The following is a 19,437-nucleotide window of genomic DNA, read 5'->3' on the forward strand; positions in this document are numbered from 1 at the left end:
CTTGGTAGAGCACTTTATACATGCAGTGTCCTGTGTTTGAACTTCAGCATCAGCATCAAAATAAAAAGCCAACAAATAACACATGAGGGTTGTTTTCTCTTAGGTGGAGATTGAGCATCATAAATGTAAATACCTAGGAAACAAAAAGACAGCTGAATTAACATTAGAAAGAAAACTATAGCAAAATGTTTATTCTAAGGCAAGTACTTTTGGTTCACATAACATCGTTAGAGTGAAATTTTATTCTGTTTCTTGAGACTGTGTCTCGTGTAAGCCTCCAACTCACTATATAGCAAGGATGACCCCCCCCATCCCTAATCCTCTTATCTCAACCTCTCAAGTATTACTGTTATATGCCATCACACTTAGATTTGTTGCTTACTTTTAATGATGATAGAACAAGCCAATAATTAGTAAATCTGCCCCAGAAGTAACCATGAATTTTATTCCTGTTTTAGTAAAGATCTTATTTTTTGTGTTTTGGGGACAGAGTCTTGCTATGTAGCCCTAGCTTGTCTGAAACTTGCTGTGTAGACTGGACTGGGCTCCAATTTGTCTCTTGCTTCTGCCTTCTATGTGCTGGGATTGTAGTCAAACCCCATGATGCTGGGTTTAATAGAGATTTTGGGGGTCTTTTTTTTTTTTTTTTTTTTTTTTTACTACATTGTCTTTATTGGTGTACATAACGAAATGTACTGATACAGTAAAAATCGTTGGAGATTTGAGCCAGGCATGGTGGTGCACACCTTTAATCTCAAGGCTCAGGAGGCAGAGGGTGGTGGATCTCTGTGAGTTCAAGGCCAGCTTCGTCTAAATGTGAATTCTAGGACTACATAGAGAGACCCTTAAGATTTGAGATTACTGTAGTTTTGTTAGATTCCTTTCCTCAGAGTTCACAGGCACATTCATATCTCTCTAAATCTATGAGTAAAAAGAAAGGGCTTTGAAAGACTTCCTGATTTGGGGGCTTCTTACCTTTGCCTGCTTTTCCTTTTAACCTTCAGATTTATTTTATCTGAATTCAAAACTTGAGAAAGGTAGGAAGGCTGGGCCTGATAGTGCCTGTCTGTAATATTCCCAGCTCTTGGGAGGTAAACAGAAAGAGGATTATGAATTTAAGTTTATCCTTGGTAACAGGGAATTTAAGACCAGCCTCAGCTACATGAATGGGACCCTTTCTCAGAAAAAAAACCAAAACAAACAACAACAACAAAAAAAAAAACGCTATTCTGAGAAAAGATTTTTCCAAGATATTTCCTGATTTGTTTACTTAGGGTTGTTGGGGATTTTTTGTTTGTTTGTTTTGAGAAAGTCTGAATTCTGTATCCTAAGCTAATCTAGAACTCACTTATAGCCCAGATTTTAAACTTATGGTGATCCTCTGCTTGGGATTCTCAGTGTTAGGCTTAGAGTCATGAACCACCATGCCCAGCGGTACAGACTAATTTTAAAACCAAGATAAAAAATATTCTTTATCTTTCCTGGCCTGGTAGCCCACACCTGTAACCCCAGCTGTTTTAGAAGATGAGGCAAGAAGATAGAAAAATTTAAGGTCTGTTCAGGCTACAAAGCAAGTTGAACTACAGCTTTGAAAACTTGATGAGACGTCTCAAAAATGAAGTGAAAAAGAAAAAAAGGAATGGGAAATGGGTTGACTATATAGTCAGTGGTAGAGCACTTGCCCAGGATCTGCAAAGCCCCTAGGACCAATTCCTTCTTTAAGGAAATCTAGAATTTCCATTTTCTTCTTTCATGTTGAAGACTTCAAAGTGCATTTTATTTGGGATAGGTATGTTTTGTTTTTGTTGTTCTCTTTTGTTTTAAGTATGCCTGTTATGGTGCCAAAAGGAATAATTTAATATTCTTTATCTTTGTTATGTTTTCAGAAAGCAGTAAACCCTTCCAAAAGTTTGTTGCTTGGGGTCTCTGATTTTTCTTTCGAGCATTTCTTTAAAAGCAAGTAAAGTGATTTTGATAACCAGCTGCCAAAGCTTTTATCACTGTTAAAGAGGAAGTTGGTTTTTTTCACTTCTGCCTTGTTACCTGAAATGGTCAGAATGTGCTGTCTGAAGAAAGCAGGAAGTGAGAAGTGTAGTAACAGGCAGATAAATGCTTCAAGTCTTGGCGTGGAGTTGAGTTTCTGGAGACTATTTTAGGTACTTGTGCTCTTCAGTTAACTTAGTTTTAAAAGTTTACCAAGACCACCAGGTCCTAATTAGGAAGTTTGAGGTGTGCCATGAATTACTTTTTTGAGCTCTCTGCCTTACCTGTTTTCTTTATTTGTGATTCAGCATTGGTTTGTTGGTTTTTTAATTCTCTCCACCCCCCAACAATGAAGAGAATTCTAGGACTGGAAAAAATGATTAGTATGTTTTTCTCTTTAACCTAATGAGTAAAATATGTGTATACACCTTAAGAATTCTGAGAAGTGGGTCTGTGTGCTTTTAATTTAGACGGCAGTGTCCTTTGTAAGGGTTTGTTTGTTTGTTCCATTGGATGTTTGGGCTTGAAGTCTTGTCTTCACATTCTCTGGGCACTCCTCTTTCAGCTTCTTGGGGTGCAGGGATTACCACACATCATGCCTGGCTTAAGGCATTTTTTTAAAGTTTTTTGTTTGTTTGTTTTGTTGTTGTTGTTGTTGTTGTTGTTTTGGTTTTTTTGTTGTTTTGGTTTTTTTTTTTTTTTTTTTTTTTTTTTTGGTTTTTCGAAACAGGGTTTCTCTGTGTAGCTTTGGAGCCTATTCTGGCGCTCTCTCTGGAGACCAGGCTGGCCTCGAACTCACAGAGATCCGCCTGCTTCTGCCTCCCAAGTGCTGGGATTTAAAGGCATGGACCACCAACACCCGGCTGTTTGTTTTGCTTTTAAAGTAAGATATTAGTATGTAGCTCAGGTTAGCCTGGAATTGGATGTGTAACCAAGGTTGGCCCTGTACTGTCTCGGCCTCCAGAATGCTGGGATTACAGGCATAAACTGTTGTGCCCAACTATAAAAGCTGCTGCTGCTGCTTCCTCCTTCTCTTCTTCCTCTTTCTCATTCTTTCTTCTAGAAACAGGTTTATCAAATTGTTTAGTAGAGGTGTAAAAACATATAAATAAGGCCGGTGAGAGATGACTCAGTGGGTAAAGGTGCTTGTTGGATAAACCTGGTAACCTGAGTTCAGTATATGGAACACATGTAAAGATGAAGGGAAAGAAATGACCTCACAGAGTTGTCCCTAATATCCACAAAAAGGCTTTGACAAATGCATCCCCCTCCCTACTTTAATAATAGCAACCGTTTTTAAATCTTGTAAATAGAAGCTAGGATTTATTTAGAGCTCATAAAAATCTACTTTTAGGCTGGATATCCTCAATTATAGACTTTACTGGATGAGTTAAATCCTTGTAGGATGATGTAAGCTCTGAGTCTTATTTACTGAGACTTTCTAAGAAGTCATTAGTTAACATTCATTTTATCATTTTCTTCTTCCTTCCCCTTAGTTAGCTCTGCTGTTAATAGTAGTCTTATAATTCATTACAAAATCTTGAACCAGAACACAAAACCTAAGCAATTATAGTTCATGTGATTATAGGTGTATTATGATTTCTTCTAGAAAATTTAACTGTTTTATTAGAATCAGCCATGGATGCTAAATGTAGTATAATTAGTCAAAAAATGCAGACCCCGGGTTTGTTTGTTTCTCAGCGGTTCCTAAGTGTTAGGAGACTGTCGGAGGGCCTGGTTCCTTCTAAACTGGGGAGAATTAGGTCAGAGTGCTCCAACAAGGTTTACTGAACATTTTTCAGTCTAATAAATTTCTCTTTAAAAAATTGAAACATTAAAATGTTCCAGAGGTTCTTAGATTGTCTGCCTTCCTTTGCTTGCTCTGATAATACACAGAGTTAGTTTCTTGATAATTGGAATCATGCCTTTTTATCTAGTGCTTAGCACAGCACCAAGAACACAGTGTAGTTATAGAAAAAGTCCAGCTTTGTTAATTCCTCCCTTGGTTCTTACGAAGTACACTTTCCCCTAAGTATTTCTGATAGTCTCTAGATGTCACTTCCAAAAATGTCTCTACGGTTTGAGTGCCTTTTTGTGTATCTTTATGTCCAAGCACATGAAGATTTGCAATGGAAGAAAACTTAAATTAAAAAACGAAACCACCATACAAATCAGAAAGACATATAGTCACTCTTTACAGCTGACCGCATGAGTAAGAATACTCAAGGGCCCCAGGTTACTGCCTGAGGCTGCTTTTATGGTTTCTAAAGTAGGGAGGAGTTTGGGTACTAAAGGGTGGCTCTAATTGGTTCCCTGTTTTGATTGACAATCTTGGGTTATATAAGTCTTTGCACACCAGTGTGTCCCATCCCATGATATGTCTGGTTTTATTCACATTTATCCCCAATTATTTATAAACCGTAAGGTGGTAAATAGAATTTCCCCAAAAGTTCACGTAGAAGTCACAGTTTAACTTATTGGAAACATACACCCAAAACTAGTTAGGTTGGATATCAATCAGCTTCCTGTCTTCCCTTCCTGAGATGTTCTGAAAGAGGAGTTTTTGATATTTTGTGTAGGTGAGAAGAAACTTACTTGCAATGAGTGGAAGTCCTAGTTGGCCAACAGGTTGCTAGGTAGGCTGTTAGAAGAGAGGGAGGGAGGGAAGGAGGGTGGATGGGTGGGTTGTGTGTGTGTGTGTGTGTGTGTGTGTGTGTGTGTGTGTGTGTGTGTGTGTGTCTGTGCGCGCGCGCACAAAAACTCCTCAGCCTTTTTGTTTTTGTTTTAAAAACAAAATTATTTTGTTTTTAAAAAATGGGAATACTTCACCTGGTGGTGATGATGGTGGCAGCAATGGCATCAGTGAACTCCTTTAATCCCAGCACTCAGGAGGCAGAGGCAGGAATTCTGTGTGAATTCTGAGGCTTAGCTTAGTCTACAAATCAAGTTTAAGACAACCAGGACTGTTAAACAGAGAAACTCTGTCTGGAAAAAAAAAAAAATGCCAATCTCAGAATTTAGGAGGCTGAGGCAAGAAGTTCGCTAGTCTTGGGTATATAGTGAAACCTAATCTAAAAAAAAAAAAAAAAAAAAAAAAAGAACAACAACAACAAAGTCCAGGCATCTTTAATCTTGGCACTCCTCAGGCAGAGCCAGTTGAGGCCAGCCAGAAGTATGTGGCAAGACCTTGTCTCAAAATAAACAAAAAAAAAAAAAGAGAGAGAGAGAGAGAAAGAGAGAACAACACAGACAAAGTGACTCACACCTGTCAGTAATCTGGATATTTTGGGAAGCCGAGGTAGCAGAATTGATGAAATCAATTGCTCAGTTCAGTAGAAGATTCCTAGGTGTTTGGTGCTTGTGTGTATCCCATCCTAACTGTCTTCAAATGGGAAAATCTCCCTTAGGGAACAGCATTGAATTCTATGCAGAAAGAACTTTTTTTTAAAAGATTTTACTTATTTATTATGTATATAACATTCTGCTTCCATGTATATCTGCACACCAGAAGAGGGCACCAGATCTTATAATGGATGGTTGTGAGCCACCATGTGGTTGCTGGGAATTGAACTCAGGACCGCTGGAAGAGCAGTCGGTGCTTTTAACCTCTGAGCCATCTCTCCAGCCTGCAGAAAGAACTTTTTACTAGAAGAGTAAAGTGTATTCTTTTCAAGAAACAAAGCTAACTATTTGCCCTTGATATTTCTGGAAAGAAGTAGGATAAAAGCTAACAAAATAAAAATGCAATGTTTTTTGTTTGTTTGTTTGTTTTACTGCCATTGTTCTTTCCTGGAGTAGATATGCTATTTGAAAAATACTAAAAAAAAAAAGGACTGGAGAGATGGCTCAGAGGTTAAGAGCACTGCCTGCTCTTCCAGAGGACCTGAGTTCAATTCCCAGCAACCAAATGGTGGCTCACACCATCTGCAATGAGATCTGGTGCCCCTACTGGACAGTAGGCATTCATGCAAGCAGAACACTGTATACATAATAAGTAAATCTTTAAAAAGAAAAGAAAAATGCTAAAAAATAAAAGAACTGAGAGTGTGTTGCCTCATTAAAGGAAAGTTGAAACAAGACATTTGGAAGAACTTTTTGTTTTGTTAATGAAAGTTAGTGTTTCTATTAGTTACTGGAGATCAGACTGATGGTATGATGGGGAATATAAGGTGGAGTATCAGAAGTTGAAGGTCAGAAGAAGTAGTTTCTCAGTGATTTGAAGGGTTTATTTAGTTTAATAACTTAAAGCAAAAATTACCTTATTGTAGCCAGTTACGGTAATCATAACGGATATTTATTGAATTTTTCCTATTTAAATATTCTGATAGTCATAACATACTGTCATTCAATCTTCAAAACAGTTCTGTTGGAGGAGTATAAGGATTTGAACCTAAGGTACATGCTAGCTAGTGGCAAGCACTCTACCACTGAACTACATCCCAGCTTCAAAACAGTTTCTAAGGAATAGATACTATGCTACTTTACAGAGAAAATGTAATTCAAAGCAATTTTAATAGATCGAAATTCAAGCCAGGCAAAATGGTACATACCTCTGCATTTCCAGCATTTGGTGGAGGGAGGAGTTCAGGCCAACCTTAACTACGTGAGCCCCTATCTCAAGAAGCAATGAAAGGCTGGGTGTTGGTGGCACATGCCTTTAATCCCAGCACTCGGGAGGCAGAGGCAGGCGGATCTCTGAGTTCGAGGCCAGCCTGGTCTACAGAGTGAGTTCCAGAACAGACTCCAGAACAATACAGAGAAACCCTGTCTCGAAAAACCAAAAAATACATAATAAAAAGAAGCAATGAAGGAAGCAGAGAGAGAGACATTTAGAGAAAGGGATTTTTAAAAAGTGAGAGACTGAAGTTCAAAACCAAATCTATCCAACTCCAAAGACTCTATTTTGTCGTAGTATCTCAAATAGTATTTTAAAATGAGAACAGTGTCTTGTTACTTTATTCAAAAGAGATTTTGTAGAATATTTATGTACTGCCTGTTCTATTTAATTTGCTAGACCATAGAAGGAAACAAATTTCAAGTTTGCCCAAAGCAAAACTTGATCTTCTGGCACAGGATGGCATCTATAAAACTAATCAATACAGATATTTTAGGTATTGTGATAAATGTTCAAGCAAAATGTGGTAGGAACCCAGGGAATTCTTGAGACGGTACTAGGGAATACTCATGGAAAGCACAGAAAGGCCCAGTCTTGGAGACAGATTCTAACAGGCAAAAATAAAGAGAGAGGCATAGCTTTTAGGGGGAGTGTAAGTCAAGGTCAAAATGTAAACTCATGAGTGAGGTAAAGATTACCAAGCAGATTAGCTAACAAAAAATTGGCTCCTGAAATAGAATTTGGACCATATGGACTAGGAATTTTACATAGTCACAGAATTCTCGCCCATCTAGAATTTCCTAACTAGTGTTCATAAAAGACTGTAGTTGTTAATTATTTATTTACTTTATTTCTTATAGACTTCTTTTTGAAGGCTGTCCTGGAACTAGCTCTAGCTCTTGTAGACCAGGGTTTCTCTGTATTGTTTTGGAGGTTGTCCTGGAACTCTGTCGACCAGGCTGGCCTCAAACTCACAGTGATCCGCCTGCCTCTGCCTCCCGAGTGCTGGGATTAAAGGCGTGCACCACCACCGCCTGGCTTATTTCTTAGATTTATTTATTATGTTTACACTGTTCTGCTTGCATATATATCTGCACACCAGAAGAGGATACCAAATCTCATTCTAGATGGTTGTGAGCCACCATGTGGTTGCTGGCAATTGAACTAAAGACCTCTGGAACAGCAACCAGTGCTCTTAACTTCTGAGCCATCTCTCCAGCCTATGTTAAATGTTTATTAAAGTCACCTTAATATCATTTGATATCACTTAAAATTCTGGTTCTGAACATATGCAGTGTTTATGGAACTTATTGATTTTGTTTTCAGCACACACACACGGAGAATAAATAAATGTAACCTTTTTTTTTTTTTTATTTTCTGAGACAGGGTTTCTCTGTGTAGCTTTGGAGCCTATCCTGGCACCCACTCACTCAAGGCAACTCAACAAAGATCTGCCTGCCTCTGCCTCCCAAGTGCTGGGATTAAAGGTGTGCGCCACCACCACCTGGCTAAATGTAACTTTTAAAGGGTTTTGTTGTTGTTAATGGATCAAGTAATGGATCTGGAGAAGTGACTTCATGCTCATGCAGAGAACCCAGATTTGGTTCCCAGCATTCATATCAGGCATCTTACAATCTCCTGTAACTCTAGTCCTAGGTATTCAGTCCTGGTATTTTGGCCTCTGTGGGCTCCTACAAGTACATGGTAAACATACAAGCCCATAAAAATAAATAAATTGAAAGCCCAGTACTCAATAAACAGTGAGTGATAATAAATTGTATTTTTATTTTGTTTATTTATTCATTTATTTATTTATTAGTTTTGGGGGTTTGTTTTGTTTTTTTGAGATGGGGTTTCCCTGTATAATGACCCTGGCTGTCCTGGAACTCATTTTGTAGACCAGGCTGGCCTCAAACTCACAGACATCCACCTGCCTCTGCCTCTGCCTCACAAATGCTTGGATTAAAGGTTTGTACCACTACGTCCAGCACAGAAATATTTTTTGCACATAAACAAAGATTAAGTTTAATAGATGACAACTGTGTATGTCCTAGGGTTGAACTTCGATCATCAGGCTTGGCAGGAAGAGTCCTTACTTACCCACTGAGCCATCTTACCACCCAAATTTGGGAGCAAGATGATAATGTTTTGACTTTTAAATTTACTATTTATCATTTTACCTATCCCTCCTTCCCAATTTTGTTAGAACTACAGATTTCAAAAGCAAAGCTTTGAGTCAATTCTTGCTTTAAAAAAAAAAATCTAGCCAAGCATTGGTGGCACACTCCTTTAATCCCAGCACTCGGGAGGCAGAGGCAGGCAGTTCTATATGAGTTCAACGCCAGCCTGCTCTACAGATCAAGTTCCAGGACAACCTCCAAAGCAATACATAGAAAACCTGTCTCGAAAAACCAAAAAAAAAAAAACAAAACTTGAGCCAGGCATGATACATCATACTTCTAATCCCAGAAGATATTCTCTCCCTTTCTGCCACTCTCCCTCCCTCCCTCTTCTTCCTCTCCCTTCTTCCCTTCCTTCCCTTCCTCTCTCTTTCACACATACAACATAAAAAATTAAAAGGACAAAGCTAAATCTGTGACACACTAAATACTCTGGAATTTTACTCTCTGTTGATATATATTATAGTTAAATGCCTATATTTTAGTTTTCACTCCACCTAGTAAACTAGGCATGCTCTTGGGTCATGGTCTCTTTCTTACTTAGCAAAGATCAAAAGAGAAGCTTTAATGAAAGTTGTGTAAACAGTAGAATTGAGTAAACAGTGCTCATTTCTTTACAATTAGTATAAGGTACTTAGCAGGTCTTAGATTTGGGTGTACAGCATTGAACAAACATGGCAAGTTCTTACATTTTATGCCGGAGGTTTGTGTACTGTTACCCTATGGGGCAAATCCAGTCTGCTATTTGCTTTTACAAAGCCTGAAACATCAAAAGAATAACATCTCGTCATGTAAAAATTTCAAGAAATATAAATTTTATTGTGCAAAGAAGGTTTTTTGATCATGTTTGTTTATTAAGTGGGACAGAAAACATTGACCAACCAACCTTAAAACACTTACCTCTGCCCTCTGCGTTAGCTGTTTGTTGACCTCCGCTCTGTGCTTTGCAAATTCTCTTGGAAGAACTGGACAATAGACAGTTAAATGTTTAGTAATGACAAGTTCCTTGAAGAAAAAAGCATGTAAAGGAATGTACTGCATTTAATCAATACATTAAAAGAGAACTTCTTTTTAATGGCAGTGCTTGGGATCCATGTGTGCTATGCAAGTGCTCAACCACTGAGCTAAAACAGAATTTAATGACTATTGGAGGGGAGAATCACCCTCTAGCATAGTGGTTCTCAGCCTTCCTAATGCTGCAGCCCCTTAATATAGTTCCTCGTGTTGTGATCCTCAGTCATACAATTATTTCATTGCTACCTCATAACTGTGATTTTGCTGTTGTTATGAATCATAATGTAAATATCTGATATGCAGATGGTCTTAGCCTCCCCCCATCCCCATCCCCCCCCCCCCCCCCGTGAAAGGGCTGGTGAACCCCCAGGATGAGAACCACAGCTCTAGTAGCTTATTTTTGGCAAAATGCAACAAAAATTGCCATAGTTCTGAGACAGGTCCAGAAGCTAAAAGGTAGGAAATAGAGTTGAGGAGGAGCCTGGAAGGCTATGGATCTGACTTTAATATTTAATTTAAACTGGGTATATAAATTTTTACTACTTTGAGCTGATTTTATGGCATTGTGTTAAAAGAGTGAAAATCAATTTAACACTTGAAAGGCTGTCCATGTTCTTGATGGTCTCAAATGCATGAAGGTTGCTTTTTTTCCAGCATTTGGACCAGATTTCAATACTGCTGCTTGATGTTCTTCTCTCACTGTTACATACTTATACTTGAGCTCTTTTCTTTAGAGAATAGAAGAGAGCTTTTGGTTTACTTCTCTCTTTCAGTGTAATCTCATTTGAGTCTAAATTGTCAAGCATACAACACTCTATAGATAGGAAAGGAATACAGAAAGCTCTTGGTCCTTAGTGACTCTTAAAATCCTTCCTTGCTGCTATCAGTGTTTTGACAGTGCCTCATTTCCTTGATCTGTTTTATTTTAGTTTTTTTTTAAGATTTATTTATTATATATACAGTGTTCTGTCTGCCTCTGTGCCTGCACACAAGAAGAGGGCACCAGGTCTCATTATAGATGGTTGTGAGCTACCATGTGGTGCTGGGAATTGAACTCAGGACCTCTGGAAGAGCAGTTTGTGCTCTTTAACCTCCAAGCCATCTCTCCAGCCCCGATCTGTTTTTATTTTATTTTATTTTTTTAAGGTAGAGTTTCTTTATGTAACCCTGACTGCCCTGGAACTAGCTTTGTAGACCAGGCTGACCTCAAATGAGTGCTGGGATTAAAGGCCTGTGCTGCCACTGTTGGCTGGAAGATGTGTTTCAATTGATCTGTGAATCAGCATATGCTTACTTTTAGAATATAAGCACTTTGCCTGACTGAGGGGAGTCACATTTCTGTGGTGTGACGAGAAACACACTGGCAGAAGGTGACCATGACCGCTCTGCTCATTTGCCACAAATAAAGCATGGTGTTGCACAGCTTTAGTCCCAGCATTCAGGAGGCAAAGGCAGGAGGATCTCTGATTTTGAAACCAGCCTTGTCTAGTTCCAAGAGAATCAGAACTACATAGAGAAACCCTCCCTCAAAAAAAAGAGAAAAGAAAAGAAAAAAGAGAAAGAAAACATTTCATTGTTCAGAGAAATAATACTAATTTCTTAATTTGTTACCAACAACCAACTCTTGTTTTATATACTAAGCAAGATGTACATTAGAAAATTATATTTCAAAATCTAGTCTTTTAGGTTTTTGTTTGTTTGTTTGTTTTTTCAAAGTAACTCTGACTGGCTTGGATGTCTATGTCACCCAAACTCTTTGAACTTGAGGTGATCCTCCTGTCTCAACCTCCTAAATGCTGGGATTATAGGACTGAGTGAGCCACTACATTCACAGCTACATTTAGACTTGGTTTGTTTTGTCTTTTTTTTTTTTTTTTTTTTTAAGTTTTCCTGTTGGTGCTTTAATTTTTAAAACATCTTATTTATACTTGTTCAGTGTGGGTTTGCATGAATACTTGTGCACTCAGAGGTTAGCAGACAATTTGAGAGAGTCATTTCTCAGCTTCCACCATGTAGATTCTGGTGCCACAGATAGAATTCAGGTCATCAGCCTGGCATCGAGTGCCTCTACCCACTCAGCCATCTTGTGGTCTCCCATTTGGTTTATGTAGTGTACTAGTGCACTCAGCATCCAGCTTGTTTTCAAAGGACTTGTGTGACAGGTTTTTCTGCTTAAGAATGGCTTTGGAGGCCTGTGAGATGACCCAGTACTTGTGTGCAGGCCTGACAACTTGAGTTTTTCCCTGCATCCCACAAGGTGGAGGAAAGAACCAACCTTGCAGAGTTGTCTTCTGACCTTCCTCCACATACTTTCCATGACAGATGTATACCTGTGCATATACACACAGAAAATGGTTGGACTTTGATGTAACCATAAAGAACTTAACATTGTATGAAGTGTGTTAATCTGGGAATAGGAACTGCCTTACCTGTTGGATAACCATCCTTGCTCTGTCTCTGTGATTTTAACATCTTCCTGTGTGGCACATTAAGTATTGGGGAGCTTTCATTGTCTTTCTTCCATAGCATACTAGAACTAACTTGAGAAATTCCTCTGAAGTTAGGCCTTGCCTTAGTCAGGGTTTCTTTTGCTGTGACTAAATGAGACACCATGACCAAAAGGAAGTTGAGGAGGAAAAGGTTTATTTTGCTTATGCTTTCACATCACCATTCATCATTGAAAGACATCAGGGCAGAAACCCGGAGGCAGAGCTAATGCAGAAACTGTGGAAGAATGTTGTTCACTGGCTCGTTCGTCATGGCTTGCTCCTCCTGCTTTTTATACTAGCCCAGGGATGGTACCACCCACCATGGGTGGATCCCTCCTTCATCAATCAATAATTAAGAAAATACCCTACAGGCTTTTCTATAGCCTTGTCTTATGGAGGCATTTTCACAGTTGAGGTTCTTTCCTATCTCATGGCTCTAACCTGTGTCGGGTTGACAAAAACTAGCCAGTACAGGCCAACTAATTATCATTATCTCCATCGTAACTGTGTAACTGTTAGGTATCTTTATGAAGATATTGTCAAATGGCAAATAGAAGCACATCTAGAGGAACTCCAGGAATAAGGAGGAAAGAACCTGGAACAGTCTTGAAGCAGATTAATTGAAGGATTACTGTCCAGCTTTCTTCCATTTAGGCTAAGCTATAGCAAAACCAGCATTTATTCTCAGAAGATAGCATTGAGAATGAACACGGAGCTAGTCACAGTGTCTCACACCTGTAATCCCAGAACTGGCTGAAGCAGGAGTTTAAAGCCATTCTGAGCTACATGCTGAGTTTGAGGCCAGAATGGGCTATATGAAGTCCCATCTCAACCTCTTCTCCTGCACCCCACCAAACCTCCAAAAAAAGAGAGGCCTGCATCCACTAAAAGTAACCTGCTGCTGCCTTTAGGCTTACTCAAAAGATAAGATGTTTATGCTGGTTGTGGTAGCATTTGCCTGTATTTTATGCCAGCACCTAGAGGTAGAGGCATCTCTGTGAGTTTTGAGGTCAGCTCAGTCTACAGAGTGAGTTCCAGAACAGCCAAGACTGCACAAAGAAACCCTGTTTCAAGAAGAAAAAAAAAAAAAAAAAAAAAAAAGCCAGGCGGCGAATGCCTTTAATCCCAGCACTTGGGAGGCAGAGGCAGGTGGATCTCTGTGAGTTTGAGACCAGCCTGGTGTACAAAAGCTAGGACAGCCTCCAAAGCCACAGAGAAACTCTGTCTTGAAAAACCAAAAAAAAAAAAAAAAAAAAGATAAAGTTGCTTTCACCCTTATCAGAAGGAGCAAGCCTAGCCTTGCCCTTAAAGAACTAGAGACAGGCTGTAGATAAAATGAACAGGAAAGCTGAAAGGCACACCAAACAAGAATAGCTAATATCCTCATAGGGATAATAATTGTATATATAAAAGGAAATTAATAAAAATCAGGACAGGGAAAACTTGGGACAGTCAGAATAATTATCTGAACAGCAAAGTGGACATAGCTGAAGAGCATGTTAGTGTACTGAAAAATGGAACTGCCCAAAGCATAAAATGAAGGTTAAATGTAGAAGAAATGAGATGTAGGGTAGATCCTAACATTCTAGCATCCATTTATGGTAACTGGTCATGATGGGGAGGCTGGCTGTAGATAGACAGCAGAGGGAGGCGCAATGAGTAACAGAAGAAAGTTTCTCCATAATGTTTTTTACCTCCAGTACAGAGCTAAGTACTACAAATGATAGGAGTCAACTTTGTCCAGACTTTAAAATTGGTGACAGTGCTAATTTTCCTTACTTTGTGGGTTGCTTTAGGATTCTAACCAGTTATCAGGTCAAGGAAACTTTCTCTGTTGCTTTCATAACCTAGTAATTTGGTAGATTCTAAGATATTAAGTGTTACCATAAATCTTTCCGCCAAAGCCGCCGGAGCCCTACCGGCACGTGGGCAGTCTCTGCCAGCTGCCTGAGTTCTGCCCACCATGTGGATGGACAAAATAATACACAGACTTATATTAGGTACAAATGCTGCTTGGCCAATGACTAGGATTCTCATCTGTTAGCTCAGTCTTATTTATCATAAATCTATATATTTTATAAGACTTATCGGACACCTTCCATTGGTGTCCCTCCTTGCCGGTGGATCACATGGTGCCACTGGAGGAAGAGTGGAGGGGGAAAAGGACACTTCAAGTTTCTCCTTGCTTAAATATGAGTCTCCTTGCTATGTCACTTCCTGCCTGGATCACCACTTCTCTACTAAATTTCCCAGAATCCTCTTTGACTCCTAGTCCTGTCTGACTTGCTGTCTCATTGGCCTAACAGTACTTTATTCAATAATCAATAAGATGAGCATACACAGTACATTCCCCATCAATTAAGTGTTGAGTTTTATCATTTTTTTCCAATAAGATTTGGGATGATCATATGACTTTGCCCCTTTTAACTTGTAAATCATATCATTAATACTAAACCTTGCATTTAGGTAACTACTATATGATATTGATACTTTGTTTAGAATATTTAGTTTTGCTTAAAATGTTGAGAGATTATAGCCTGTTTTATTTGTTATTGCTTTATGTTTCGACTAAAGCTGATTATTCAGTTTTTAAAGCAAAAATTCAAGGGACTGGAGATTGGCTAAGAGTGTTTACTGTTTTTGGTTTTTGTTTGTTTTTTTTTTTTTTAAGATTTATTTATTACGTATACAGTGTTCTGCCTGCATGTATCCCTGCAGGCCAGAAGAGGGCACCAGATCTCATTACAGATGATTGTGATCCATCATGTGGTTGCTGGGAATTGAGCTCAGGACCTCTGGAATTTCAGCCAGTGCTCTTAACCACTGAGCCATCTCTCCAGCCCCATGTTGTTACTATTCTTGCAGAAGACCCACTTGGGTTCATTTACCCAGCACCCATAAGGCTATTCACAACCACCTGTGAGATCTGTTGCCCTCTTCTGGCCTCCTCAGCTTCCTGCACACATGTGGTGTATATAAACTCTTATTTCTCTCAACGCATGCACACACATTTAAAATTAATGTTTTTAAAAATTTAAAATGGCCAGGCAATGTTGGTGCATACCTTTAGTCCTAGTATTTGTGAGGCAGAGGCAGGCAGATCTCTGTGAATTTGAGGCCAGTATGGTCTACAGAGAGAGTTCCAGCACAGGCTCCAAAGCCACAGAGAAACCCTGTCTCGAAAAAACAAAAACCAAAAAAAAAAAAAAAACAAAAAAAAACAAACAAACAAACAAACAAAAAAACTTAAAATATACCTATATTGATAGAAACATCTTTGGGGGGTTTTATAGAAAGAAAACCTGAAGGCTTCTAGCCAGTAAAGCTTTAAGTTTTTATTTCAAGAGATATTATAGGCAGAGAAAGTAGCCTAGTTGGTAGTTTGCCTAGTGTGCATAAAACCCTGAGTTATATCTCCACACAACATGGAACTGGCTGTGCACACCTATAATCCTAGTAGAGGGAAGGGCAGGCAAGAACAGCTATGTAGCAAGTTTAAGCCAGCCTGAGCTACAAGATATCTCTCCCTCCTTGCAAAAACAATCAGCGGGCAAGAAGGTTCAGCAGGGAAGTCTTTGCTGCCCTTTCAGAGGGTCAAAGATGCATTGCCGGCGACAGGTGACTTACAATTGCCTAACTCCAGCTTCAGTGATGCCCTCTTCTGGCCTCTGGATACCACCAGAACATACAGGCACAAATACAGACACATGAACATATTAATAAAAATAAATAAATCTTTAACACAAACAATGTGCTAGAAAGATGGATTCGTGGTTAGGAGCACTAGTTGCTCTTCCAGATGACTGGGATTTGATTTCCAGCACCCACATGCCAGCTCAACAGCTGTCTGTAATTCCAGTTTTAGGGAATATGACATCCTAGTCTGGCCTCTGAGCACTGCACATATGTGGTACACAAACACACATGTAGGCAAAACACCCATATACATAAAATAAAAATGAAGGGGAATTTTTTTTAAGGTAACACAAAATTTTTATGATTTGTTAGTTGCATTTATATATTTTTTTATTGTTTCTCTTGGGTTTCTTTTTTTCCGGGGGTTGGGAAAGGTAGATACACTTTAGTATGTCCCCCAGGCTGACCCTAGACTTATGATCTTCCTGGTTGTGCCTCTTCAGTGCTAGAATTAGACAATGCCCAACTATGCCAGCTGTTTGTTTCTCTTCATAATACATTTATTATAAATTTCATTTTTCTTTAGGTACGCATAGCTGCTAAATTCATCACTCATGCACCCCCAGGAGAGTTTAATGAAGTATTCAATGGTAAGTAAAGATTAATACTGATTTGTAAGTCTTCCTTAATTGTCATTATTTAACTCCCCCCCTTTTTAATTGTTTTCCCCATTTACTTATGGGAGAAGTATGGGCAACTGTGAGAGTTGGTTCTGTTTTCTGCCACGTGGATCCTTGAAACTGAACTCAGGTCCTTGAGCCTTAGAAGCAAGCTTCTTTACTTGCCAAGGCATCCCACCAGCCCTTTCCCTTTTTAAATTTTGGTCTTTTGTGACCTAGGATGGCCTTGAACTCCTGAGTGCTGGAACATGAGTGTACACCAGCACACCTAGCTGTGAGTGGTTTCTTTCTCCTGATTCCTGTGACCTGTTATAGCTTTGCTAAAGAAATCAACGTTTAGAAACATTAAAATGATTTGTTCAAGGCCACTCAGCTACTAAATGTAAAAATTAGGATTTAGTTCTGGGTTTGAATCAAATACTTAGTTTTGCCTACTCCATTAATTAGGATCCCACTCTCAGGTAAGGAAAGTTAAGGTAGCTGGCTAGCATAGTGGTGGTGTACTCCCAGCACTTGGGAGGTAGAGACAGAAAGATCAAGAGTTGAAAGTCTCAGCCTTAGGCTACATACTAAGTTTGAGGCCACCTTAGTCTACAGGAGGCCCTGTCTCAAACAAATAAACAGACATTTTCTAAGGTCCAGGGATGTAGCTCAGTTGGTAGAGGGTTTACTTAGCATGCACAAAACCCTAGCACAGCACAAATTGGGCATGGTGATCAGAAGTCCAAGGTCATCTCTAGCTGCTACATGGTGAGGGAATTTGAAGCCAACCTGAGTTTGAGATCCTATCAACAATGAGGGAAGGGGAGGAGGGACTAATAAACTCCTTAAGAATTTTTGTTGGGCTGGATGGTGGTTGTGCACGCCTCTAATCCCAGCACTCAGGGAGGCAGAGGCAGGCGGATCACTGTGAGTTCAATGCCAGCCTGGTCTACAAAGTGAGTTCCAGGAGAGGCTCCAAAGCTACACAGAGAACTCAGTGTCAAAAAAAAAAGTTGCATTGTGATAGCACTACAAGTCTATAGGAACCTACGAACATTAGTGTGCATTGCTCATTAGCATATTTGGAATTTCCATACATGAAAAATACCTGAAGATTCCATCTTGAAAGCCCTGAATTTTAAAAACATATTTTATAAATGGACTAAAGTTTCTTGAGTTTGTTCTGTACTCATTATATTCCAATGCTTTCTTCCTCAGATGTCCGGCTACTACTTAATAATGACAATCTCCTCAGGGAAGGGGCAGCACAGTAAGTACCTTTTAAGCCCATGGTTGGAAGTGCAGCTTAGTGACAGAGAGCTTGACTGGCCTGAATGTGTAAGGTCCTCAGTACCGTTCAGCACTGCAAACCATGCGAACTAACAACAATCTCCTTTCATTCCGCTTACATCTCCTATCATTGGATAAACTGTGGTAACAGTAAACTGGTACCTTGAAAACCTAATTTAAGACACTTCCAACTAAAACAGTCTTTGTGTTAGTGACTTCTAAAAGAATGAATTTATTTATTTGTTTATTTAGTTAGTTTTATTTTGGCTGGCAGTTTTTATTAGTCCATAGTCCATGGCCCTATTGATTCTGGCCCAGGGTTAGATAGACCACCATCATAAATATATGACAGAGATTTCTTACTTAATGGCAAACAGAAAGCAGACAGGCAAGGCTTGGGCAGGATACAATCACCAAGGACATGCCCCCAGTGACCCATCATTTTCAGTTAGGGCCTACCTCCTTAAGTTTCTAGGATTTCCTAAAATCATTGCCTGTTGGAGACCAGAATGTCTAAACCAAGCCAAGACAGTCTCTTTTATAAAAAACTGTTTTAGGAGCTGTTACTTAGGAAACAATTGAGGACTGTTTGTGGTAATTCTTCGCAGTCAAACCATGTCTTGTTTACTTTTCTTTCTCTCTGTCTTTTTAAAATTTAGTTTTTGGTAGAGGAAGCACGTCCCCCTAAAACATTTACTTCCTTGAAACTTAATATATAGGGGCTGGAGAGATGGTTCAACAGTTAAAAGCACTGGCTGCTGTTCCAGAGGTCCTAAATCCAATTCTCGGCCACCATATGATGGCTCACAACCATCTGTAACAAGATCTGGTACCCTCTTCTGACCTGCAGGAATAAATGTAGACAGGACACTATATACATAATAAATAAATCTTTTAAAAAAAAAAACTTAATATAGCTGGGCATTGGTGGCGCCTACCTTTAATCCCAGCACTCGGGAGGTAGAAGCAGGCGGATCTCTGTGAGTTCAAGGCCAGCCTGGTCTACAGAGTTCCAGGACGGCCTCCAAAGCCACAAAGAAACCCTGTCTCAGGAAAGAAAAAAAAAAAAACTTAAACTCTGAAATTACTTATTTTGGTTTTGCCTAGATTTTTCTCATTGAAGCAGAATTTTTGTAGTTCATATGGATTTTTTTAGTTTTGGGAGGCAAGGTCTCATTATGTAGCTGTAGCTTATCTGAACTTGCTACGTAGACTAGGCTGGCCTCAAAGCAATCCTGCCTCTGCCCCTCTGCCTCTGCCCCTGCCTCCTCCTGGGCTTCTGCAGTGCTGAGATTACAGGTGTGCACCACCGTGCCTAGAAATAATTTGGAATCTTTTTAAACTACTTACAGAAAAATTAGCCTGCTAATAATGATTGATGAAGCTTCACAAATAATAGAACTAATTATAGGATAAAATCATGATTATTCTCCCTGTTCACTGAATCCTTATTGCTGGCAGACTGACTAATCTTCCTAAAATACCATTTCCAGGGCTGGAGAGATGGCTCAGCAGTTAAGAGTACTGCCTGTTCTTCCAAAGGTCCTGAGTTCAATTCCCAGCAACCA

At 39.3% G+C, this 19,437-nt stretch overlaps 1 protein-coding gene across 1 annotated transcript in view; it reads left to right on the forward strand.

Annotated features, from left to right (window-relative positions):
• Positions 1-19,437, forward strand: part of Capza1 (capping actin protein of muscle Z-line subunit alpha 1) — a 38,641-nt gene that overhangs the window by 1,487 nt on the left and 17,717 nt on the right. The window contains exons 2-3 of the mRNA XM_027393874.2: positions 16,504-16,567; positions 17,798-17,849. Coding sequence (XP_027249675.1) covers positions 16,504-16,567; positions 17,798-17,849 — 116 coding nt within the window. The remainder of the gene's footprint in view (positions 1-16,503; positions 16,568-17,797; positions 17,850-19,437) is intronic.

The sequence above is a fragment of the Cricetulus griseus genome (genome assembly GCF_003668045.3).
Source record: "Cricetulus griseus strain 17A/GY chromosome 1 unlocalized genomic scaffold, alternate assembly CriGri-PICRH-1.0 chr1_0, whole genome shotgun sequence".
Lineage (NCBI taxonomy): Eukaryota > Metazoa > Chordata > Mammalia > Rodentia > Cricetidae > Cricetulus > Cricetulus griseus.